The sequence below is a fragment of the Sabethes cyaneus genome, chromosome 2, assembly GCF_943734655.1.
Source record: "Sabethes cyaneus chromosome 2, idSabCyanKW18_F2, whole genome shotgun sequence".
NCBI classification, from domain to species: domain Eukaryota; kingdom Metazoa; phylum Arthropoda; class Insecta; order Diptera; family Culicidae; genus Sabethes; species Sabethes cyaneus.
The window spans coordinates 1040504-1067796 of record NC_071354.1 but is presented as its reverse complement, the minus strand read 5'-3'; the positions used below and the strand labels follow the sequence as shown (position 1 = coordinate 1067796).

At 37.1% G+C, this 27293-nt stretch overlaps 1 protein-coding gene across 1 annotated transcript in view; it reads left to right on the top strand.

Moving 5' to 3' along the window:
* The first annotated feature begins 4053 nt into the window (after positions 1-4053).
* The window catches only part of LOC128737751 (uncharacterized), a 40002-nt gene continuing 16762 nt past the window's right edge, over positions 4054-27293 (top strand). The window contains exon 1 of the mRNA XM_053832455.1: positions 4054-4231. Coding sequence (XP_053688430.1) covers positions 4066-4231 — 166 coding nt within the window. The 5' untranslated portion in view covers positions 4054-4065. The remainder of the gene's footprint in view (positions 4232-27293) is intronic.

Sequence of the window (27293 nt, the reverse complement as noted above, 5' to 3'; positions counted from 1 at the left end):
CGAATAAAACATTAAGAGAATTTTCATTTACTTCACAACACAAGCATGTCTTGATTAGTTTCAAGTTGTTTTTTTTTGTTGGGGGATTTGACTACTTTGTCCATTAATTTGAACTTTTCTAGTATTAAAGTTATTTACTCAATTGTTTATTGTGCAAAATCGAAATTTTGCTGTAAGTACTATGATTCAGGTAAGCGAGCAGCGTACATAAGCACCTTCAATTTAGTGCAAAATTTTCATGCCTCACACTAAACCTTCATTCACTGAACTCGTGACAGGGTAGAATTATTATGTATGAAAGAGTGGTTCTCGAAATTCTTTGTATTTCACTCTGGCAACACGAGCACTCGCCACCTAGTAGACAGTCGGCAATAAGTCCTCAATAAGCCTTTTCCCATTTATAATAATAATGTTGCGGCAATAAATTATGCAACTGGTGTTGTAGGATGCCCTTTTTCTGGTTGCGTAACGTGCCCGATTTGTTAGGAATCGTCTCTGAACACCCCAAGAAAGCAGCGCCCGAGCCCTGCAGAGCCCATGTTTTCGCTGATGATAGTTCAGCACTTGAAAATAGTCACGACCGGCGAAAAGCTCACCCACTACGTGTTGTGGCACAATTATTAATCTCGTTTATCATGTTTATGATGGCTTCTGGTCCAACGTGGGAAAACATTTGAATTCTGTACTATTTGGGCGAAAAAGGTGATTCTGAAACGTCATTTTAGTTCCAGTTATTCATGATTGTTAGCTTATTCATGATGCAAAATGATCAACAAAATTAACCACAGCCCTTATTTTGTAGCTACACTTCCGATCGAATATAAAGACAAGAGTTTTAGATGGCATAAAGCATGCTTTTGCTTCCTAGAGTTTCGCAGAAAACATCTACTATATTGTCATTCCACAACGGTCTCTAGAATTCAACTTTTTTCTTTTTCATATTTTTTCCATAATCATACCAGCTCTAATGCTCTTAGAATCTTTTATTTGCGTACTTTCGCTCCTTCGTTTCGCGTGTCAAATTTCTTCCATCACAATGCAATGAGGAGGTAATTTTTATTTTGATTAAACTATTCTGTTTTTATTAAAATCAGCATTATTAGATTTTGTCTACCAACATTCCTCAAATTTTATTGCTAGCACAACCAACAAACGGCGAACCAATAGGCCAACTCGTCATCCATGAGCGAATGATGTAACCGTTACTCATCGTGTGACCACGTTGCAGGTACATAAACTGGGTTTCTATAATGCTATCCATATCGGAACACGCAGAGTAGAAATTTGTCACACCGAGATAAATTGGGTCAAGCCAAAAACCACACTGTCTGGTTACAAGCAGAACGTAAGTTGGATCGTTTTTCCAGATACGTACGAAGCAGCTAGCATGTCTTATAGAAATATCTCTACGATACGGTTACGATGGCACTAACATCCGATATGGGGCGAAGAAATTAAAGGACGCAAACAGCATGACATGATAAGAGCTTTTAGCATTCTATAGGTATAAACAGCTATTTAGCCATGTATCGGTTTGGATCTGTTGTGGAGAAGCTTATTATTATTCCTGCTACTGCCCTTTTTTACCCTTCGTCCATGTTGTTATCTTAGACCTTTGTGGTTGATTATTCTTTCCGTAAATAACGTCATCTTTTATATCGGATATTCTTTCGACTGTCAAAAACATTGCGTTTTTAACTTGGTGACCCATTTGTATACTATTGTGTGATAAAAACGAACTGTAGTGAGTTTGCTGTTTGTACTATCACGTGCGTCTTGACGTTGTCTTTGTAAACTTCAACAGTCGACAAATCATTATTTTCGCAACCAATGTTGAAGTAAAAATACATTTTCAAGACAAAGTCACACTCGAAAGCCGTAAAATTGGCTTTTCAAAAAGACTTCAGAATTCATCCGCCACAATGCACTTGCCGCTTGAATAACGAGCGCAATTTCTCATCGGCACGAGCAATTCAAACGGGCGTGTAAGCTTCTGAAGGGATTGTTCACGTGTTACGTGACACAAAACTCTTTCTAGCCTTTAGTATCGCATCAGTTTCTAATCGATGTTTTTGGTTTCTAAACCGATATTGTCGCATATTTTATTAATTTTAAATTTTTAGTTTCAAAATTTATTGCGCATGAAGTAGACATTCCAAAGAAGTGCAAGTGAAAACTCAAAATGGAATGTTGCTTACATGGTCGAAAGCTATCACTCTGGTGCTGAGAGACAGGATGCAACTATTCTTCGGTTATCCAAATCAGTGCAAGCAATGGCAAGAATATTGGCCTGGTGTAGCAGGGTCGGGTTAGTGAAAAGAGATGAACTTTTAACAAGTAAAGTTACTCGAGTGCATCCAATGCGAACGCGTTTGAGTTTTGTTTCTCCAGCAGAAATCCGTACGATTTCTATAAGCATAGATTCACACATCGCCTTCCGCTGGGATTTTTTCTTTCGAGCACCAACGCCAGTTGCTTGGGAAAACTTTAACGGCGTGCTATGTAAAACTACTGTTGTTCATATTTGTTGTAACATGAATGTTATCATTCATTGTGACAATTTTTTATGTTCGTAATGTTTCATTTTGATTTTTTTTATTAAAGAGAATTTAAGTTTCAGATTCATTCATCTCCCGAGTAAGGTTTTGTGTTTTCTAAAATATTTAAAGTAAATAGGTGCGCTTTATTTGAAAGAAATAAGTACTCTCGCTTGGATAAAATGTTCTATAGACTTTAAAAATCCCAATTTTAACAAATCGACTTTTATGTCACACGCAATTGTGAATAATACGCCATCAGTTACAGTTGATTGTGTAATAATAAATTTTTCATTTGTTTTCTTGATTCACAGACCAGCAGCGTTAATTGGCTTCACTATGCATTAATCGGTCGACGAAATGTGTGTGAGTAAGCATTGCTTTCGGAAGCCAGACGCCGGCGGCAGTTTAAAGCGATTAAAAGCGTCTGCAGAGATTTCCGGAGCGACAGTGCGTGGTTTGCCGCAAAAACCGGCCACGTCAGTATAAAAATAAATGAACGTAATTTAATTTGCCAACGGCAACACAGGAAAGCCTTTCTGCAAAAAGCACTTCAAAAGAAAAGACTCGGCTGTTCGGAAGCGAGAGTTGCAGAATTATCATGGTGTAATAAATTACGGCAATTGATTGAAAAGATACGCTTGGGTGCCGGACCGTGCCCCTGTATGGTTCTTCTGACTCCTAGTGGACCGATGAGGTCGCAGTTTGTGTAAAACAATGGCTTACCCCAATCCAGCATGTGATAGGGCGGAAAATAATACCACACGCAACAAAAAATCGGAACATGTATATGAATAGCGCAGCTTCTGTTGGCCGGAAAATGTGCAGTCCGGGGAACTGTTTATCGAGGTTGCCGTTCATAGAGAACTGTTCAAATAATAAACAATCGTAGTAACCGACACTCGAAAGAGTAGTAAGTAACCTGACCGTTAACGAACGGCTGAACCACCCCACCGGGAGGGCACACTTTGGGGTGGAAACAGTTGACGCCCACTCAGACTACAGTTGTTGGGGAGTGAATATGAATGGAAACATAACAAGTTCGTGAAAATAAGCCGCGGTACTGGCACAAACGACTGTTTATGAATGTGTATGCGAGGGTGCAGCATTTTAAATAGTCAACACATTTTGAATAGTATTATTTTTGGAAAGTTTTGCTTTTAAACTTGTAAACGTTATTTTGATCGTAATTGTGTATAGTTTCATATTATAAATTAATTAAATGATTTTAGAAGCAGTGAACGGTTGTGACAGTTACGTTGATAGCATTGTAAACTTGAAATGTTCCGGAACTTATCATATACCTGTCATTTTGCGGAACGGAAAATAAGGAGAAAATGATAGGAAGAATGGAGTGTCAAAGACAGTGGTTTTATCTGGTTTCTGGTTATGTGCAATAGCGTAAATAAAATCCATAAATATTAAACAAACAAAACTTAGCTAACGTGCCCCACTGAAACTACAGCCATCATTGTTCGAAATCTGTCAGTGTTAAGTAGAGAAAGCTGAAGTGTACGATTACAGAATCATGGCACCAACTTCGTGTGGCCCTGGAAGGCCCCCACCTTTGCTCGGACAGCAGCGGACTAGATCAGTATATTCACGGTCAGCCCTGATCCATTGGCTGCTACTGACAATTGTAATGCTACTGGTTGTGGACCTTCCAAATGTGAAGACGGAGAAAACCAAAGCTTGTAAGTATATTTGATAAAAGATGTTTATATAAATATAAAAGACAATTATATACGTTGCAGATTCACACATAAAAAAAATTTCCCTGCATAATTAGAATGAACTAATAAGTTGTGCTAATGTTGTTCCTATAATGGTGCTAAAGAAATCTCTTTCATTCCATATTAGGCCAATTAGTAACTATTGTTTCTTTCTCCCTTATCAGATCAGTTGGGATTTGGACTCTTTTGGTCCGTTTTTCGCTTAACCGGGAGCGCAAAGTTGAAGGCGAAATTCTATATATTTTGCTATGTGGAAAAGCGGGGTTGCACAACTATAGAAACAAGCGTCTCCCAACTGCGCCTAAAGTACAAATAAATAAAGCTTTAATTTTAAAGAACTCGTATTATATAAAAACCGTAATTCTAATTGTGTTATTTGTTATTTTGCTACGGCGACGAAAATGTGCATTATCAATCAATATTAACGCAACCATAAGTTCTACCACAGCTATTGAATCAAGTCCCCTAACGGGAATGTTATAAATTCACAAAAAATGTTCATGTATGAATGACAAAAAAGTAGATTTTTTTCCAGGAAACATAAGAGGAAATTTACCGAGTTGCTCTGACGTCGGCTGTTTCAAAAATCACACTTCCGACTCGAACATTAAATGAGTGGCGGCTAGGTGTTAACACAGTGCGGGTTTACTCTGATCTCCACAAAAAAGCGCGGGCCGCAATAACTGACCATTATTGCTCATAACAAAATCTTGAATATGCGACCCCAACTACCATTTCCCAAAACAAATCATACCATTCATGCCAGATAGACAGCTACACACTATTTATGAGGAGAAAATTCCCCTCAACTATCCTTCAAATCAATTCGCGGGCCACACGGTCTACCTCGAAGTATTGCATGTTGCACGCGGGCCGCAGTTTGATCATTACTCATTAAATCAATGAGTTAATAAATTATATATAAATTTTATCAGCTAGATATTGGTGACTACTTTGACAAATTTTATATGTATAAATTGCTAGTTTTACCATTTTTTACCTTTGTTTTAAATATTACTTACTTTACTTTAGCGGTAACGGTCCGTTATCGATCGTGCGCCGAATGCATTATGGTCCTCCAGTACTCTCGGTCCTGGGGCTGCTGATCTCAAATCCCCTCGAACACCAGCCCATCGTGCACCGTCCTCGACAGCACACATCCATCTGGTGCTGGCTCTGCTCCACAGTTTACGGCCTTTTCCTGATTCTCTGCTGAACATAGTTTTGGCTACTCTTTCATCGGGCATTATGGCCACGTGCCCAGCCCACCGCAGCCCGACACATTGTGCTATCTTCACTAAATCAGCATATACTTGATATACTTGATACAGCGTCTGCGCCACACTTCATTTTCCATTGTGCCACCAAGTACTCGAAAACCTCAAGCACTCGTAGATTAGTTTCCTTTAGCGTTTATGATTTACTTAATCCGGAAGGATTAGTGTTCTGTAAAGCACCAGTTTTGTGCGAATTGGCAAACTACGAGCCTACAGCTGGCTTTGCCCGAAAATGTGGACTAGTTTTTGAAAATAAAACGAAAGAGCGCTTGATGCCGCATCGAACACTTGACTTTGTTAAAATCTAATATTTGATAGTTTTACTATTTAAATAGCAAAAAACCTCAGAAATCAAAAACTTTACCACAGAACATTGACACCCACTAAAGGCTTCGGTCGGGCGAACGGTGGTTTTTAATTAATATTTACACTAAATATGATCCCTTTGCTTAACTTTTCTAACTATCGAACTTACTTTATCGGCTTATCTCTTGATGAGTATCAGATAGTAAATAAATATGAAAACAAACTTCTTTGTCATTCTTAAATATCTTCCTTTTGCAAGTTACCTTTGGGTAAGGACGGAGTAGGACATTTCGACAATCCTAAATGTAATTATTACTCGCTGCACGGCATTTCATACAACCAAAACTCAAACGTATGGCAACGTTCACTGCCATTCGTGTGCGACCGGTAATGTGCTTTATTGGTGCGGAACATGAAAACCTATTTCCCAAAATGGTGGTGTAACAGTTATAATATTAATAGTAAATCACGGCTTAGCATGGCATGCTAGTCTTATTCCGCTCCGACCTAAGCACAGTAGGTTCCGGTACGTGCCGTCTATAAACGATCTAAACTTGAAAATGTCAGGACTACATACACATACAACAACTGAATGGGTAGAACGACGGCACTTCTACTGCCGTACATACTATTGTTGATGACGATACTGATGGAAGGGTGTGTCCATGCATGAAAGTAGCTGGGCGTGCAGTCTTTGAATCGGTGACAAAACGTGGGCCGGAAATGTTAGGTTGTAACCCGTCGCTGGATGGGATTTGAATTCGGACGAGAAGGAAAGGGAATGTTTACTGCTGTGATAGAGCCCTAATATTACTAGTTAGTAACTTGCATACGGAATGCTCAAATAACAAAATTGTGCCATTTTGATTTGTTTCAAATAATCTATTAGTAAACTACCCCATTTGGGCATTCGAAGCGCTTGGTGAAGCAATCTTCAAAATCTTTATTTCGAACTTTGGTTTCACTTTTGTTAATTACAGTAAACTTTTCGGTTTTTGATTGTGCGCTAAGCAGATATTTAATTATAACTTTTCTGTCTTTGGCGACGTTCTTTTCGCAGTAGCTTTGCGGCCCAGATAAAATAACTAGAACGAAAAACAAGCATTAAGAGCGATGACAATGGAGACGTCGCCAACGTCGTTGACGATGACGACGACGACGACAACGACGCCTCATGGATACATAATGCGGCGCTGCTTTGCGTTCAGTTTGTATCATCAATCTTTTACGAGCTCATTTACTGCGTTATCACGTGTAAAAGCTTTGACATTTTACATGAATGAAACAGTTGTAACTGTCTAATTGCTTCCACAATTGGTTTTATTTAACTTTCAAGCAATTGAATTATTAATTGCAACCAGACGCGTCGGTACGCTATGAGGAGCAGTGTGTAAAATTCCTCGAAATATGATGACGTTAATTTTGTTGCTATGTTATGAGAGTTCGAACGCTTTCAGTTTCAGTTCCATTCGTAGCCAGTGGTTAGGATAAAATTGTACTATCCTATTGACTTTAGGAGTCCCTACCAGTCGAGACTCGAAAATGCATTGTTAGACCAGTCGAAAGGAGTCTCAGAAGAATAAAATATAACATTCGATGCTATTATTAGCAATCATGTTGAATGACATATTTTTTCTTCACTTTATATTAAATAAACAAATTTTAATACTAGCTTTAGCATTCGATCAAATCTCGTTAACACAATAAGTTACAATTTTTAAATTTATTGTGTTTTTTACAATAGCTACCTTGTTACCTGCACAGATAGAAATTCAATCTCCAAAATGAGCAAAATTTCTCATGATTTCCGGATTCTGGATTCTGGTTATGAAAATATACCATGAATAATAGTCGTCATGAAATGTATCACGAACTTGTCGCGGTACAACACAACACAAGATCATGAAATATTATTCAAGATTTTGAGCTACCTGATATGGCAGCAATTCAAACTTTATGATTTTTTGATTTTCTTCAAGGTAGCGAAATCGGATTTCTTTCCGTGTAGCACGATCTTTGGTATTCTGAGGTACCGCAAAACTCCCAAACCCCCAAATCATTTATTATATAACATATTCCTTGTCCTATAGTCGGAAGTTGCAAAATCAGAAATTAAATGATTTAAAAAATCCGGCAAATAACAAACACTTAGCATCAGGCGTCTCCGCCAATAGCATGCAAATGGAGCTACATGGTAATTTAACTCCACGCAGCTGGAAGTGAAAAAATTATAAGATTATGTCAATAGAAATAGTAATGATAATGATAATGGGTTAATCAAAACTAATTGTTGTATTATAACAATTTATCCACTGTCATGATTTGTAGGCGAATTGACTGCTAAGTTCAAGATAATAAGCAAATGTTGATGACTCTTCATCAGAGTTCCATCTCAATACGCATCGGTGAGTTTCTTGTCGTTAGGTGTGGCGTTTCAAATAAGGTGGTCACTATCCACTATTTTGGGTTTTCAAAATAGTTTCAATAATTTTTCAACTGCTTAAAGCCCGCCCTGGCGCCCTAGCTTATATAGCGACGGTTCCTCGCCTGCCGAGATATTATGTTTCGCAACGGCACAATGACCAAGCCGCAGAGCATTCATAAGCATGGGACATTTCACCGCAAAACAACATCAGCCCTTGATACGGGCCGACCTATGACTCTTAATATCAGATCAGAACTCAGTATGTTGTGTGTACGCATCAGAATAGCAAAGTGTATAATGTTTCGGAAAGGTGAAACATTTACCTGTGCTGGAACATTTCAGCTAGACATTCGTGTTCCGTTCTGTTAGCTCTGTGTTCTTTCGGTTAGGATATTTTCCGAGACGCAGCGGAAGGATTCGCTACGAGGATATATGACGTACTGAAACAAAACACATGCAGCTGTCGTCCGTGCGATGAGACTCGACGCCGTTAGTATTCGTAAATTTCCGTGGTTCCTGAACAACTCTCGGAAGGAATTCGAAATTCAAATTATAATTGTACTGTTTCAAATATTCCCTATGCTCGTGTTATACAACCAACAAGGGCTTATACCATACTCGCGTTGTGGAAACAGTTATCTCTCGCCATACCGGTCACATGGCATACCTTTGATATGCTTGCAGAAACGCATTTACATACGGACAACCATAGGTCAAGGTAACCTTTTAGAGTATGGAAAACGAGTAGAATCTAAGAGATCTTTCTGATTGGGACGTTTCCAATCTCTGTCAAGAGATTTTGTTAAAAATTATATCAAACAGGTTCAAAGTAAGTTAATTCCACAAATCTTTAGATATTGTTTTTTCTTTCAAATTTTAATTGAAATTATGAAATTTTGTTTCCACAATGTTCGACAGTTCAACGGCAACAGAATGGTAAAGCAATTAAAGAAGCAACGAACATAATGTACTGAGCGAAAAAATATCCAATGTAATTTTAATGTCGACGCGAAATGGTTGCTTCGGGCCTACGCAAGGCGAGTAGATTGAGGAGCAGAAAAAAACCTTTAACGGACCCGATGATGCTGGCGAATGCGGCTGTGGAAAACGTCCTGGTTGTGACCTGCGCCGGTTAGAGACGAGCTTTGGTGGAGTGCTCTACCAAGTGAGATAGCGACATCCATTGGAGCAGACGGTCATACATACACAGGCACATTTTGACGACCCAGCAAGCAGTGAACGCGCATTTCTTTGAACATATTTGGTTAGAAACAGCATCAAAAGCGTTGACCGTTAAAAGTATGCAAACAGCGTCGCGCGACAAGGCGGAAAGGCGCGCGGCTCGGTAATCAAATGAAAACTTTAAATTAATTCTGCTTCAGATGCGTTTTAATCTTATTTTCTTTGAAATGGGACCTCCACCTCCGCCCACTGTGGAACCGCATGGGACAAGATTGCTACTACGTGACCTGTTTTATTGCTTGACTGGGTTTGACGAGGTTTGTGGAATTTTATGGCTGATGTTTTCGGATGATGAGCTGCCGTCCTTTGGATGTGCGATTTAGGAGAGAATATTATTGATTTAATTTCTATTCTTATGATGTCATGAAGTTACTTTTATCAATTGAAAGTTATAAAAAATGCAGTAAATATATGTGGTAAAACAAATTACGAAGATATAGCCGTATCTTGAAGTATATTTTTGAAGTTATATTGCAAATCATTTGCAGAAAATAAACACCTGCAAAACATAGAATTTGCTCGAATTCACAGGCATTAAATTGAAACCTGAAATTAAATAAACGAAAACTTATCCAATTCAATTCTACTATGTACATGTATTTTGACAGATACGTATTTCGCCTACGACTTGCAGGCTTCCTCAGTGTCTCATCATGTCAAGAATAAAATATACATAGTAGAATTAAATTGGATAAGTTTTCATTTATTTAATTCCAGGTTTCGCATTCTACTAAGACGCTCCAAAAACTTAAGTCATTAAATTGAAAGAATAGGGAAAACAATAGGTACCGTCTCTGTAATGTTTACTTTTAAATTTACTCAGCACTGCTTTCAAACAACAGAATTCAATTCATGTCTAGGGATGTTTTTCATTTGACGTTTTCGATGTATGAATATGTATACAGATGGGTGAATGGGTTTATTTTTCATATACAAATAATATATGTTTTTCTGCCTAGTACTGTTGCTTTCGTAGTGATTACTGAGCAATTCAACGGGAAAAAGTCGCAACCAGCAAGGAAGTGAATATATGCAATCCATATACAAATTTCCGTTGGCGGTTCCCTCACACGAAGAAGCCGGGTATCACTACGCACTGGAATATGCCGTCAAATGATTGCAGAAGAAAGAACAACTATTACTTTGCTTGCCTGGCAGGGCACAACTTGCTCACAATTCTCCGCAGCAACAAAAAAAAAGGAAAAAAACGCAATACTCTTGGACGAATGTACAATACCTACTATGCACGACTATTTATCATAATCATCATCATCATCATCATCATCATCATAATCATCATTATTATGATCATCATCATCATCATCGTCATCACATCATCCATCATTATCTTCATTATCATAATCATCATTATCATCCTCATCATTATCCTCATCGTCATCATTATTTTCATCATCATCATCATTATCTTCAACATCATCATTATTAATTAACATCATCATCATCATTATTATTATCATCATCATCATCATCATCAGCATCATCATCATCAGCATCAGCATCATCATCATCATCATCATCATCATCATCATCATCATCATCATCATTATCATCATCATCATCATCATCATCATCATCATAATCATCAGCAGCATCATCATCACCATTTACATCATCATCACCATTTACATCATCATCACCATTTACATCATCATTATCATCATCATCATCATCATCATTCTCATCATCATCAGCTGTATAATCATGGTCATCGTTGAGGGAATGTTCTTGCCGAAAGTGGTTATCTCGCACTGACGATGGGCGCTGTTTGGTTCAACCAACAGAAAGAAGCGATCGGAATCACGAAAATTGAAGCTGTACAAAGGTGGAAAACGAAATGAAAATTTGTAAAGGTACTTTCCGTTCCAGTACCGATAGCTGACGGTGAATTTCTTGTGGTAACAAGCTGAATGGAATGGAAGGAATGGCTGTTATAAAAAGTAAGAGTCTCTCTTGAGCGATTTAGTACACACTTCAACAGGGGAAAAAATTCGCTTGCGTGAATTCATATCGGCAACCCGCGCGCACGTTCCCGTATTTGGAAGCGATATTGACGGATGATTGTTTTCAAGAACTCGAGTGTGTTGAAGTAACAGCTTTTGATTTATCTTCTTCTGCTGGTGGAATGGCAATTTACAGTAACAAATAATATACAATATATATCGGCACCAACTTTCCAAAAGGGCCAATCTGCAAAATGTAAACAAACCGAGTGAGGATTATTTTCTGTTGGACTAGCTTAGGAAAAGAAACCCTGACTCGGTTTGTTTACAATTTGCAGATTGGCCCTTTTGAAAAGTTGGTGCCGATATATATGTAAGCTATATATACCTATATATATATTCGATTTTAGTTTATACTACACAAGTCGTTACCTACTACGATACTACGATAGCTATAGTATCATTTCATTTGACTTCTATACTTTTTTGTTAAAGTTTTGGAGATTGACATCGCTGTTGTTTTTAACTATTTTTTTTTTTTTGAAAAATAGAAGTTTTAACTATTTTTCATCGAGAAAAAATAAGAAAGCTGGTTAAACTTTAGCTTGAAAACTTTAGATTGTGTGCGACCTATCTGATTATTATGCCTTCAATATTCTATAAAGATTTATTGTAAACCTACATTTTTTAGCACGAGTGACGATAATTTTACCTGTTTGGGAACAAGTAAATCTGGCTATTTTCTAGGAAATAATCATTGATGTCATAGCAGCAAGTTATGGAACATTCGTGACCACAGACTATTTGAATATCTGGTTAGTAACTAGGAAACTCATCTGTTGTCTAAAAAATGATCAATGATATCTAATATTTGAGTAGATATTTATCTTCGCTTCCAATTCCAATTGCCAGCGACATTTAATCGAAATGTTTCAGTCGAACAAACTTTACTCAACTGACAGGCACTGTCTGGATCGAGACTTATTTCTACAATTTCACCGGTTCTTGGGGCTACGCTCTACAAAGCGCGCCACCAATAGACGGAAAGTGAATGTGCAATGCTAATGTTTGTACAGAGGAAAGTGCTTTTTCCTCTCTCCCACCGTCTATGTCGCCTGTGTTGCCTCATTCTGGGGATCAATTTTCGCATAGCTATATTTTCCCATCAGCTTTCCTTATGTGCCTGTCATTTGCCATTTCCGTACCGGTCTCTTCATTTGCCACTATGTTTGTCGCCCCCTGCCCGACCAGAACCAGAGCGACACTATACTTTCACACTACGGCTGCTTGGGAGATGCCGTTTCCGATTTGCCATCATTTTTCGATAATAAATTTGATTGATTATTCATAAGTTGAGCATGTAGAGCTTCGTTTCATGTTCATGCACTATATGCAGGAGAGACGGTGTTCACGTCGCATGCCGCAAGCGGTACCAGTAGTGGGCAATTTTGATCAGCTTGGTTCAACTTGTTTAATATTTCCTTTGCACTGTGTTTTTCGATAGAGCTTGGAAGTGTCAAAGTTCCTTAGTATCCTTATTGACACACAGATTTGATGGCGGTGATGTTCATTTTTTGCTTCGAAAAACGTTTTGTACAGGTTTAGTATTTAAGCGACATGGATATTACAAATTTTACTAGTAAGTTTACTTTGTGAAATTGGTGTACCACTCGAACCACAAAAAAACATTGTTTGTAATATTTATGTTTATTATCTTCAGCGATAGTTGACGAGCCTCAAGAACTCTAATGGTCAAATGGTCTATAAGTAATATGCATAAACTTGAGCATCACGTGTGATGTACAGATAAAAATAACCAATTGTTCATTTAAACTGGCTTTGTTGAAATTACGATCGTTGTCAAGTTGTAGGTATTCGTCAGATTGTTCAAAAAGATTAGAACATTTCTGAAAGTTGTCGAATACCTATTAAATTTCTTGGTTGTTGTTATCTTTTTCTTCAAACTCATCATTTCCCATTTATATTTCGTAACTTTGATGGCGGAAAATTGGGGTTGCTTTCTTGATCGCGAAATTAGCAATGATGTTGCAACCATGACGAGCTATCATTAAGTGATAGAATGCAAACTGACAGAGTAACAACTTGTTTACCAGTACGCAGTACCTACATATTACATTAATGTGTATAGTCTCCATGTATCCATGTAACACTAGCATGCAATCTGTTGCACGCATGCGACTGATCCAAGCATGCCGTTGAATAGAAAATTTTCTGGACTCCAACACGCGTAGTGAAGGTAACGATGATATCAATCAGTCAGTGAGCATCAATGGGTGAGTGAAATGGGCAATGAATCATAAATTGAAGGGTTACCACATTATGGATAGTGCTTCCAACACGCAGCAAAATAATTTGCAAATGCAAAAGAATTCTGTATAAATTCAACAACAAATATTGTAAACTCACGGCTTACCCAGATATTTGTAGAATCAAAAATTAGTATTTTTGGGTTTATAAACGATCTAGTAGAAACAAAAGGAGTATAAATTCAGCTTGAAAAATATTTTTTTGATTCAAAATTATTGTACAAGTTGAACTTAACATTGTTAACATTGTTGTTTCATTGTTGATTCATCATCATTTTTCTGCGTAAATAAGTACTTGATTTTAAAACAATATTTGAAGCAAACATCAATTGTTTCAGATTGAAGGAGTTCGCTAAACATGTGGTTCAGCACCTGATAATAAGGATATCCTACGATTTAATCAAGCTATAGTTTATTAACAGGAACTGCCAAAGGCTCAATATAAAACACGAAAATGCATATCCCGTTGAGTATCCTTATACATACATTTACTTCTTCCGGAGTTCCTTACGAGAATGATAGAAAAAATCTATCCCGAATCAGGTTTGAATGAGTCAGATTTCGATGATATCTGGATCGCATAGTGATGATGTAGCATGTTTTCTTGAGCTGTCTGATGTCTTATCAAGGAATAAAGTGTATCACTCAATTGTATATAGAACTTCTATCGATGAAAAAACAAGCAATTCCTCAAAATTTGGTTTACGCTGAACGTGTTGTTCCATGATATGGTTGCTAATTTGATTTGATAAATTTCAATAGGTGCTATAAACTATAATAAATTTTCAAAGTTTTGGTACCGTGACTAGCCACGACAGGTCAGCCTAGTTGACGAAATAGTACAAAAAGATGTAACCAGATCTATTTGAAATATTTATCACTCGTACAAGAAGATGAAACAGATTACTGTCAGCGAATATCTAGTTTCGTTTCAGAGCTTCACAGATATAATTGAAAAATTGCTGGCTAAATGGTGCCGTTTCAAATATAATTGAATTTCAAACGAATGACAGCGTTCCCCGGCCTCAGTCAATTTTCGGCCCATTCTGTTTTCCACTCCACATGCGAACAAGTGCGGATCTTTCTTTTTCGAGTTTATGGATACGATATGAATCAGTTTTTATTTTGTTTTAGGGATGTTTACTGGGATGATTAAAATTGAATTGCACTAAAAAACGACGATAAATTAAATTACATTGTACGGTTCTTTATCACTGTGTATCTATACCTATAAAAATGAATTTCTGTCTGTCTGTCTGTTTGTCGGTATGTTCCTTATAGAATCGAAGACATAGACAATAACAAGACCACCAAAAACTAGCTGCAGCCCCCCGCAGAAATCACCTCTATCTAGGTTTATTAGTTTTCCTAAGTCTACTGATTTCTATTTTTCCTTCAGTTGGGTCCGAACGAGCGACAACGAGTAAGGAGAGGATCACTCCGAGGATCGAAATGGTACTTTCCACGAAAAGGTTTTCCGTGAAATGGTACATTCCGCGTAAGGTTTTTCGCGAAATTCGGCGAAATTTTATACAACCCCGGCGAATATTTAAGTGCTCTCCGCTTTATTTTATCTAGTAACGGGGGGATTGTTTTATACTTTACTGTAAAAGAATTGAAAATTTGTAAATTAAACTACCCATGCTTTCATAGTGACGTAACTGCCAAAATGAATTATCTAAGGTTGAGCTCCCCAGAAACTTGCTAAACTCGAGAGTGTGACAGGTTCACGATTTATATACAACACATATTAGTTTGTGGCAATACCAAGTTTGTTGGGTCAGATAGTAGTCAAATAAATATCAAAAATCCACGAAAAAGCCAACGTCCTGCGACAAATTCTTATTGGACGGATATATACATTACAGTTTATGTTACGTGCGAACGAACGTGTAATAATTCAAAGGGTGGGGTTCCGTAACAATGCACACTGAGAAAATTTTTACATTTAATTACTGATCAGTAATAACTGACTCGAATAAAGTTATTATTGTTCCCACAAAATTGTACTATTGCAGCAATAATACCTTATAATTAAAATGATAATCCTAATTAAAAAAAAACACTTTGTAGAATCTAAAATAGACTTTTGTAAACTGCCATTAACGCTGTAGAAACAAAAATCATGTATATATTGTTGATTATAAGAAACATTTTATCATAAAAAGAGCGCAATTGCTCATAAAAGTGTTGTTTTGTTTTTGTTGTTTTCGGTATCTGCGGCGCGCTTTTTCTTTATATTCCAAGCAATATTTAAACGCGCTGAAGACATGCATAATTTTCACATTTTGTTGTTAAAACTACCCACATTCTTCTGCGTGTAAGTATACTTATACCAATCGTTTTAGGAACTACTGTTTTTTAAGTTTTTGTTTTGGTTATAGTCACTTTAACCAGCTTGGGTCATACGTGACTTCTGCGGGGTTGAGATTTGAACCCGAGTCCTCGGCGTGAGAGGCGTGAATGCTAACTACTACGCCGGGACTGACCCCAGAACTACTGTTATGTCCTGTATAGTAAATAAACAAATAAATAATAATAAAAAAATATTAATAAAAGTAAATAGATGCATTGCCACCAATCAATAAAATGTTCCATGCTTTTCTACGGTACTTTTTATAATTCGCATTTAGACTGTCGATATTTCGAATAATTGTAAAACATACTTGTTATAATTCTATGAGTATTAGACTATGCAACTGGACTGTAATGTAGGGGGTCAATCCCGGCGTAGTGGTCAGCATTCACGCCTCTGACGCCGAGGACCCCCGGGTTCAAATCCCAACCCCGCAGAAGTCACGACTGACCTAAGCTGTTAAAGTGACTATAATAAAAAAAACTAGACTGTGATAAAAATAACCAACACATAATTTGTTACCTTTCAGGCTTTTTACAAAAACCTAACAAACCTTTTCTATTCGACAACTACCATCTTTCATCATTTATGGTAGGTATCAGTTTTCTCATGATAGAGCCATTGGCAAATTTAAAGTCAATTTGTTCAATTTACCAAAGTCAAAGTGTCAATTTAGTACACTTAATCAAACTTTTCTCAGCAAAATCGTGAAACCAATACGATGTGCCCGTGCAAAGTATCAAAAAGCCGTAAAAACTTTATGGAAATTGATGAGCTGGAAGGCTTCAAGTGCTTGAGCCCTTCCTTCACATATTGCGGGAGATACTTTTCTTACGCGAGAGGTAAAGTACATAAAAAGCCCTCATCATCAAATGCCACCATGGTAGCAACACTTTCCAATTTGAACTAGAAAAAAGAGATGGGTATATAAAATAAGTAAAGACGCTCGATAAAAGTATCCTCATCATCATCATCAGAAAACTTGACACGTGGAATTAAAAGTCGATCAAAACCTACGGAACAATGTGACGCGTTCACATTCTTCGTACTTCATCAGGCGCGTATTTTCCATGTTCAACCGTATGATGGTAACATTTTCCACTACCGTGCGTATAACCATCCTACAACTCGTAGAGATCGCTGGTTTTTCCAGGCTTTTTCACACAACTTTTACATTTTTGTACTAGCATACTGGCAGAGACGCTCGTCTGCCGAACGTCAAATACCTACGTTTTACGTCGTATATTTTGTTTACCTTCGGTCTACACGCTGTCGGTATATAAGAAATAAAAAAATGGTGCCCACCAAATTACTCATCGTCACATCGGCATTAATCTGCTTTATGTTCGAGCGACTAAATGAGGGCTTTTGTGACACTAGGACAGGTCCGACTACAATATCGTGTCGGGGTAATCAGATAGTCGCTATTAGAATAATTTATTCGTTTATTTATTTTTTTATATACTTACTAGATAATCAATGAATTTCATTGGTTTATCCGGCTATTTATCTATTGTCTGAAGAACGAGCATATTTAATTTACTTATGCGGTTGTGAAAATACTTAATAAGAAGCAAAGCCATGGGTATATAAACGTCCTTCTGAACTAGACCCTTCTTTATCGACAGACTTCGAAGCCGATTATTAGAGTACAGGAAAATTACGGGGCAAGGGCAAAGATCCTATTAACTCTGCAGCGGCACCGCCCAGTCGAGATTCGAACATACGACGACTGGCTTGTTAGGCCAGCATCGTATCCCGGAACTAACTGGGCAGACTGAAAGTCTGTGAAACAAACAATAAAAAAAACTTAATCTAATAAAACTGGTCAATTCAACGCACGTTGAAGATCTTAGTGATGTTCAACCTGTGAATGTGAAATTTAGCGATTCTTTGAATTTTAATTAGTACCCACCACAGGTTATTCAAAACTACGTAGACTGACACTCATATACAGGAGAGGTACAAGAACATTATTCCTTAGTTTAAGGATTTAATCTATTACTTCAACAAATCTTTCATTCGCAAACTTAAGTAGAACTAACAAAGTTTTTTTTCGAATTCATATTAACACGCTGACTATTTCAAACTTGTTGCAATTATTATTGGATTGTCTATTAAGTGATGATAACCTAAAGATAATCGTAGAGCGCCTTAGTAGAATTCACGAATCAACGAGTAATTGAGGAAAATGGCTACAATAGGAGCATTATCATCGTTTCCTCATTGGTTTTAAAGTAATGATGCCAGTACTATCTGGGGCTTCTTATCCGTCATATTATTATTATTCCAGATCAAATAAGCTTACTGGACCACTCATTACTCCTCCATGTAATACTAAAGCTTTGTAAAAGCGTAATACTTACTACAACCTGAAGATTTTCCTGTTTGCGTGAAGAAAGAATAAACTTTAACTATTTTTTTTCATAACGGATTTTTGCAGAAAATGTTCCTATAAAGAGTTTTTGAAATTGCAAATACCCAGTTTTACTATCTTTATTTCATATACTCTTCTGCTTAATAAAACTAACGAAGAACGATCTGCTGTGTTTACTATAGCCCGTGGATATTATATACATTTCACATGCTTGTGATTCCTGATTATTTGATTGAAAATTACTCTGCTTATACGTCGATGACGGTCTGTCTCCTGTTTTTATGTTTGTTGGAGCATTTACAAATAAATATTTGATGGTTATGTGTACATTACCACGCTGGAAACATTATTTGCTATACATATACAATACAGATAGAATCAATCCGCGCCAAGGTTCATGCGTGAGGAAACATTTGCAAACAAAAAATGGAAGTTCGTTTCATTGCCATATATGGCTGACATAAATTTGTTTCTTGTTAATAGCCTTAGTCAAATAATTTATATTAAATCATGAATATGAGTTTTGTATTCGGTATGCCAGAATCAGAGATTTGCAATAATAGCTCAGTTCATAGCTTCAACACGTGCCATTTTTATCAGGAGCTGCAATTGTGTCTGCAAGAGCGTGAACAAAGCTATAAAGTTTAGTATATTACTTAGTTATATTGTAAATTGAAATTGAATATACAATTTTTTGCTTTTAAGAACTTTTAAGAGTTGAGTTGAAAGAATTTTTTCTCTTTTTCGAGAAACAGGTGCTACTATAATTGTTTTAATGAATATTATCAAATAAGATCTTGTAATCGTCATTTCAGTCCGAAACGAACTAACTACAGATTACAAAGAACTTTTTTCTACAATCCTGTCGTTTTTGAAGTATAAATCGATTAGCGGTATAACAGCGAAAACTACAAACAATTAAGAGCAGATCGACACACAAATTGGCACCAGACCGATTGCAATATTTCACAACGTTGTCTCCAATTAAACCATCGGAAATCCTAAGAACCCAACTCGATTACAAAAGGTTCTTCTGGATTTCCGCTGCCGCAGTGCAGTGCGACGCGCTATTCGCCTTTCAAGCATCACTTTCGTCCTATCAACAAAAGTGCTCTCTGTGTTCGATTATATTGGTACTGTCTCTAACACATTCGTAGTGAATCGAGCACAGACGAAGAGTTAGAAAACCCAACACAACGTTTGAGCAAGCAATTCCTGTCGGGTGTAAATGTGTATCGGAAATAACACGCGGCGCAGATCGATACGATTCGTTTTCAATTAAGGATAGCTGTACTTGGTTCATTCGATGGGAGGCAGTACGTACTGATTATACTGGTATTACTACCAATCTGATGACTATCAGACAACTTCCGGAGGTGAGAAACCAATTGAATCGAGTAACAATTGAATGAAGCGTGTTGCTTTGTAAATCATACAATAGTTGATGCTTAATGATCACTTCCCCAAAGATAAACTTTTGTCTTTAGTTAGCAATTGATGTTATTTAAAGTGTCGAAAACCTTTTTTTTTTGTTTACAGGAGACTAGACCACTGCGACCAGCATTTAGATCTATTGTGGTCGAAAAACTTACAAACGTTTTGATTTTATCTATGAAGAGCAGAATTAAATAAATTAATTGAAATAATAAACAGAATTTTCTTCACTTTTACCTATTTAATAAACTGAAACAACTATTTGAACAACTAAATTTACATCACAGCCATTCAGCGCTGTATTTATTCAGTACTTAGCTATATAATTTCCGGTTCTATGAATGCCCTAAATCAAATCTATACGATTTGAACTATTCGGTAACTATAAATGATCTTGCCGTGTCACATATTAAGCGCTTTCAGCTCAGGAAAAATCAAGAAGTAGAATTTCCAGGAAGAAGCAATAAACAGTAAGGCATGTGAGAATCACAAATTCCGTCCTTCGTAATGCACATTTATCTTCCGCTTGTTCATCCAAGAAATATCCGAGAGCACAGACCACCTGCCTTAGGCGACAGGAAGCTGCAAAAGTCAGTGAAAAGTTTTCCGAAAATCAGTAGCTAACAGCGAGTAAGAATATCAAATACATTTTTTGCTCTACATTCGTTTAGCTAACTCTAGTCGGGAGCATAAGCTGAACACTCGCCCACCAGAAGCAGCATACCACATTCCGACCACCATAGCGTGCATAGCATACACGAAATTCATCCTTGACGGAAAATTTCAACTACCTCGCATAACCGTCATACTCGACTAAAGCATGGGAAAAGGGTTAAAACGAGCCATAGCTGGGTGCATGTGGAGGGGGTCAACTAGTAGCGCCGAACCACCCATTCATGAAATCCACGTCACGGCAAAAGAAGACATTGCAATTTGTCATCAAGAGCGTTGATCGGCCACGTTTGAATTATTAGTATCAGAACACCGCGTTTGAAAGCGATTTTCTACCCACTTTAAATACTTTTTATTTCACTCTGCAAGATAACTTATCAAAAATAAACGTGTAATCAGGTATTAGTAATCAGCTGCAAATTTAAGTAAGTATACAAACAAGGCCCGACTTTACATAAATTTATTATTGATTATTACAAGATGTTTTTCATTGCAAAATCCATATATTTCGATATAGTTCGAAAGGCGATGTATTATAATTAGAAGAAAGATATCAATTTTTGATGGAAAAGGATGGATAGAATCATAGTAAATGAAACGTCGGAACGGGAACATCAGTTTCGAAATCATGTAAAAATATAAATATTCAATGCAGAACTACCCACATAGGCGTGGTACACAAATTACGTAACGCAAAAATCCCTCCCTCCCCTATGTAACGATAAGTAACGCTTGGCACAACCCCTCCATTAAATTACGTAACGTTAGCCAAACCCCCTCCCCCCTTGACATTGAAAAAAATTCACATAAATCGTATAATTTTTTATTTTAATGAATTGAACAAAATCATGTTAAAAACAACAATCAGGCACTGATCCATGTTGAGGTCAATTGGTTTTCAACCATAACATTGTGCCGCCAGCAATAAATTGGACTTCCAGAAAAACGGCAAACGATTTTTCTTCCGTACCATACATTAAACCTAGTGTCGGAAGTAGTGAGCTATAGCAAATGAGACGTGCTACACAGGGCACTACTTCCGACACTAGGTTTAATGTACGGTACGGAAGAAAAATCGTTTGCCGTTTTTTCGGAAGTCCAATTTTGTCCTGGATACACAATATTTGGAAATGTAGTAGGATCATCTTCATCAGCTACAAACTAGAATTTTAAATTTGAATCTCCATCAGTCTAAATCAATTCACTGTTTCACACCGTCAACACGTCCTTTCTTCGTTTTGCAGCTGTTTTTTGGTATTCATAATTTTGTTACGTAACTATTCTTTGGACTCCCCCTCCCCCCTATGTAACAAAAAGTAACGCAAACAAGACCCCCCACCCTCCCCTCCAAGCGTTACGTAATTTGTGTACGAAGCCATATCGGTGATGACCGTTCATAAGCCGCCTCCATCGAAGGCCGAGGAATGGGCAACGCATGGTTGTCTTTCAATTTTTTAAAGCCTTCCAGGTGAATCGGAAAAATCGAGTGTAAAAGATTATTGGTAACATATTTATCATCTGCCTATCTTGCAGCTGTAACTTTATGAAAAGATTGTACCCTTGAAGAATAAACTGGTTTCGGGAAAGCTATTGTCCAGGAAACATACTATTAAATACTATGCCGATTTGTCACTAAAAAAACTAATTCAATACATTTAACAAACGTACTAATTTAAACCTGAACAGGAATAGTGAAACTAAAGTTAAATTGAAATATTCATTAGCAATAGTCGTTAAATAACGTTAAAAATAGTCAAGAAAAGCTATATTCGTCATGAAGCAAAAAAGTAAGTCGTAGACGAAATACGCATCTGTCAGAATGATAAATTAATATAAAATTGAAAGTACAAGCTCCTTTTTACATATTCTATTAAGACGCTAGACAAAATAACCATAGTACATATATTATTTCTATGTTTGTGTCATGATGCCTCAGAATCAGAATATACCTACCTAATGCATTTAAATTTTTATGTCATGTAGAAACAACGAATAGCAATTTATAGTTGAAATTGTTTGCAAAATTCTAAATTTACTCTTAAATAATATCTATTAACACTTTTTGGTTAAATAATACAATGTTACAATTACGTATATTTCAATCCAATGATGAAAATACAACATAAGATGTATTTAAAGTACCATTTCAACATACTATCGATCTCGAAACTCTCCTGGTGCCTGACAACAAGATGTTATTCAATACAGTGAAACATTCTTTCACTCAAGGGAAAAATATTCATGATAATGAAACAAATATATGCAACAGTAGGAGCATAGCAAACGTGAGACCTTGAGAACAAAAACGGAAACATATCCTTCAAACAAGCACCAACCAGTCCCATTCAGTTGCTGCTAGCAGAAGTTGTGCAAACATTCCCAGCAAAGAAAATAAAACAGGAAATAACAGAAAGATTTTGACCATCAATGGGGCGAAAATACTTACAACGAATAAATGTTTGCATCCTGTCAGATTGAAGAATGCTAAGCACTCGTGTGGCAAGCTAGCACAAAAAAAAAACAGATTGGCTCGAACAATAGGAAAGAGATGACGAGCAAAAGAGAGGGTTTTACAAATAGTAAAAATGCTGATATTGAATTTCCCCGTCGTTCACTCTCGATGTCCTCGGACTCGAATATTTACTCTGCATGCATAGTATTGCAAGTAGTTTGTCATTAGCTTTCCAGGCTGGGGCGGACAGGAGATCTGGATCAGCTTTCAATAATGTAAAAGGGCCCCTTTTCCTTTCATTTGGTTGCGGTGAGTTTCTCGCGTACACATGGATAGAGGCGCTTTGCTGTTAAACCGATGCAATAGCCCCAGTGGAGGACATAGTGCAAAAAAATTCGTATCCAATTTCTTTCGATTTGACACAATGGCTGTGGATACAATTATCTTCCAGTTGCGGAAAGCGGTTCCATGATTTTTAGACCCATGGAAATGCAAAATCGAACAGAACGCTTCTCAAACTAGAACAAATATTTGTTAACAGGCTTTGCAAGTTAACAGGCAAGTTTTAATAATAACGTATAACGTATACGTCCCAAGTAACAATGTAAGTTTTATTGTAGTTTTATGGCGGTTTTCATGATGAATTTTTATCTTAAATGCCATCATAAGAGTGTAATAAAACCCAAATTCGTACTTGGGGTATAATTAATAGTAACGTATGAAAAGCTAAGGCAATCATTCGCTGCTTTTCCACTATCCATTGACCTCAACGAACACGCATAAACAATTGTCTTCAAATCCTCCGTAGAAAAAGTCACCCTAACCTTACGAAACAAATATCAGCGCCTTATGCCAGAAGCAAAGTAGCGGGACATTATCACAAATCGAATATATTTGCAACGTTATCACGTTTCATCTTTTGTTATTGGAAAATCAAATTGCTTTTAGAATGACGAAATTCCTTTCTTTTTTTGCCATTTCCGTTTCACATTTGATATAATATTTACGGAAATCGAGCGTGGAATGATATGAGGAGGTGCTGGTGGATTCTGCTGCCAGCAAATATGTTTTGTGAATATTTTCAAATATTGTAGGTATATAATGTTGACCTTCGAAACAACCATCTAGGCATGTTTATAGGCATTTAGGCAGATAAAACATATACAGAGCATGAGGACGCAGCAAAGTAACGTTCACTGTTACATGTGAAAGAGATGATTTGTGAATTACATAATTGCTTTCAACAAAGCATCACGGCCATTCTTTTGCTTAAAATGTAATGCTGCCAGCAAAAAGGAATTCTCACATCAAACTCACACCAAAAGAACCAAGGAATTGATTATACCACGCTTGAATGCGTTTTCTCAAGACAACGTGTTGCATGCATGGCAGTTTAGAACGGTTATTATAAAAATTCTATCTAATTGAAGAAAATCAAATTCGTGAACCTGAAATGTATCGAGAACATCTATTTTAAAAAGAATTAAAAATTCTGAAATTTTTATTAAACATTCTGTAGTTCATGAATGTTCCTAATAAACAGCTTTAAACAACGTCATTTTTTGATGAAGTTATCAGTTATTCAAGAGTAATCAAATATCTCTTGGTAGTAAAATGTGTACACAGCAAAATTTAAAACGTATTCAAATTAAATCTTTTTATGAAACACGCAAAAATGCAGTCACGCAGACAAAACTGAATGATGGCTTCACCATATAACCGTAAAAAGTGGCTTATGAAACATCTATTACTACATTAAATGTGCAGAAATGTAACTTTAGTGTAAACTACCTCCTGAGACCCCCTAACCTAAACCTTTTCATCCATACTGAGGTGAAATTTTTTTTAGAAATAATCCGACATCAGTTAGTTCAATATTAACATGTAAAACAATAGTACTACAACTGGGAAGAATGGAATTCTTGTTCTGGCAGTTTTCCGCATGGCTGATTCTAATGCCGGTATAGGATGCGTTAAACAAAAACACAGTTTGCTATCGTTTGCCATTAAAATAAGGTATTCACTTCAGCAAATGTAGCCGTACGCAAACGAGTTAATGCAGGCGGCGCAGTTAATAGACACACCCAGAGGGGAACCGCAGATGTGCCGGTGTTTCCTTCGACCCGTACGTTCAATAGAGGATAGTAATTGGAATATCCTGTTTGACCTTCTGTGACTACTGTAAAAATCTACCTTGGCATTGACAGCACATGAGTAACACCAAATGGAGGTATCGATATGCATTCAGTCGCCTGATAAAATTCTCATCCAGATGTGATCGTGACCATCGATACAGCTCAATAGAGATGGCTCTGTTCATTCCTTTACGATGCACCGGTGATAGCTGATGTAGCTGATGTAGGCAGCATTGAATGCTGAAGCCAAGTTTCCTTCAGTCGATACCAACAGCTCTCTTGCATGTGAAAACTGGCAGCAGCAATGTGAGAATGGCATTTCGTGGTCTTAGTCTGAATAGATACTTTATCCGTACCTACATCAGACTGTACTAGGAAACTCGTTAGCGAAAATCTATCACCGAGAAAATCGTCAGTCGTTACAGTAAAAAGCATATTTAAATACCTAAGAATCGGGAGAACCCACTGATGCTAACCATGTGCCAATTCAACTAGTGAAACAGACAACATTTTAAATCTACAACGATACTATAAAAGCAAATTATAATCTTTAGTATGGCCACAATTGAATATACCTTAAACATGAGAACTACTATGTAAGCTGTACAGGCCCAATGAATTGCAATTGAAATGGCTGCATCGATCACTGGAAAAAGGTTAGACTGAATTAAGAAAAGAGAGACGAGCGAAAATTCACAGTTAAGCCAAACTAAGCACACCCTGATTTAGTTCTGAAATGGGGAACGAAAATTTGCAGTAATTTGCATTTTGCCATTCGTTTTCTACGGATGTTCGGTGAGCTCTTCTTACTATTCAGGAACGATATCATTCGCACAAAAGAACCGATTTATCGGCACAAACGGAAACAATGAAAGCGTTCGCCAGAAAACTTTTCAACTCTCGTAATCCGTTAAATCGAACAAATTGAAACTGAAAGCGCTATCATCGAGAAGAGGTACAAAAAAAAAAATAAAAAGTAAACTAAGCTGTTCAATGAAATAATGCGCTCAAGTCAACGGCAGGAAATAAACAGGAATGAAATGAATCTAAATTCAGTGTACTAAAAACAAAATCAAAACGCAGTTTTCTGCTCGCGGTCTCTCCTACTTCTTAAATTTGTGAAGTCCTGTTCAAGATGGGAGGCCAGTGTTAAAGGATCTGGTGGTAACTATAACGCGACGCGATGAATAGGGAACGCGAAAGGAAATATACTGCGAGTGAAACTTTACCGTATCATATTGAAAATTCCTCAAACATTGCGGCAAGCGCTTAGCTCGCGAGATGGGTGGGTGGGTAGGCGGGCACTTGTGATGCGTTCTATCTACGAAGAAGCGCGGTGGTTTTGAGAGCTTTTCCGCATTTTGAACTGCCGGTATGTGCTGCATCCAGGGGGAGAAGTGTGGAAAGGGTAAGAGTGCAATATCAATGGCGAAACCGAGTTATTCTGTCAGATATGATGATGAGCGCATCGTCGAGAGGGCTGAAAATGACGCTAGAGTGCGGTATTTATGAAACCACATGAAATAGTTTTATAGATGTAACCGTTCGATAATCGCTATAGTGCAGCTCGCCTAAACGAACTAAAAGCCTTCGGGTTACGCGGATTATGCAATCTTTGCGGCATATACCTATACGCACAGAACCGATGACAGCTGCAAATGTGTGCGCTTCTTATGATCACAGTGTGATTGAGCTCGAGAGCAGGCAAAAAATGTTAATACCTCTAGTTTCTCGTCATTACTGGTTTCCAGGATTAGGATTTAATAGTATGGAATAATTCATTAATATTATAAATAAAGGTCGAGAACCACCGCGAAAATTGTATTGTTCTTTATATATCTTTTACCCTGAATTTTTACTTATTAAATTTCTGAAATGTTTTCTTCTTTTTATAACTACCACGATTTAGATCTGAAAATAACTTTTTCGCAGCTTTGTTTTTCGCAACGTGATTTTTTGCATTAGCATTCTGGATGCTATATTTTTCCCGAAAGTCGCATTTTTTCTTTGCCCATGAAATAAATTTCATCAAATACGATTGAGCGATAAGATTTTATGT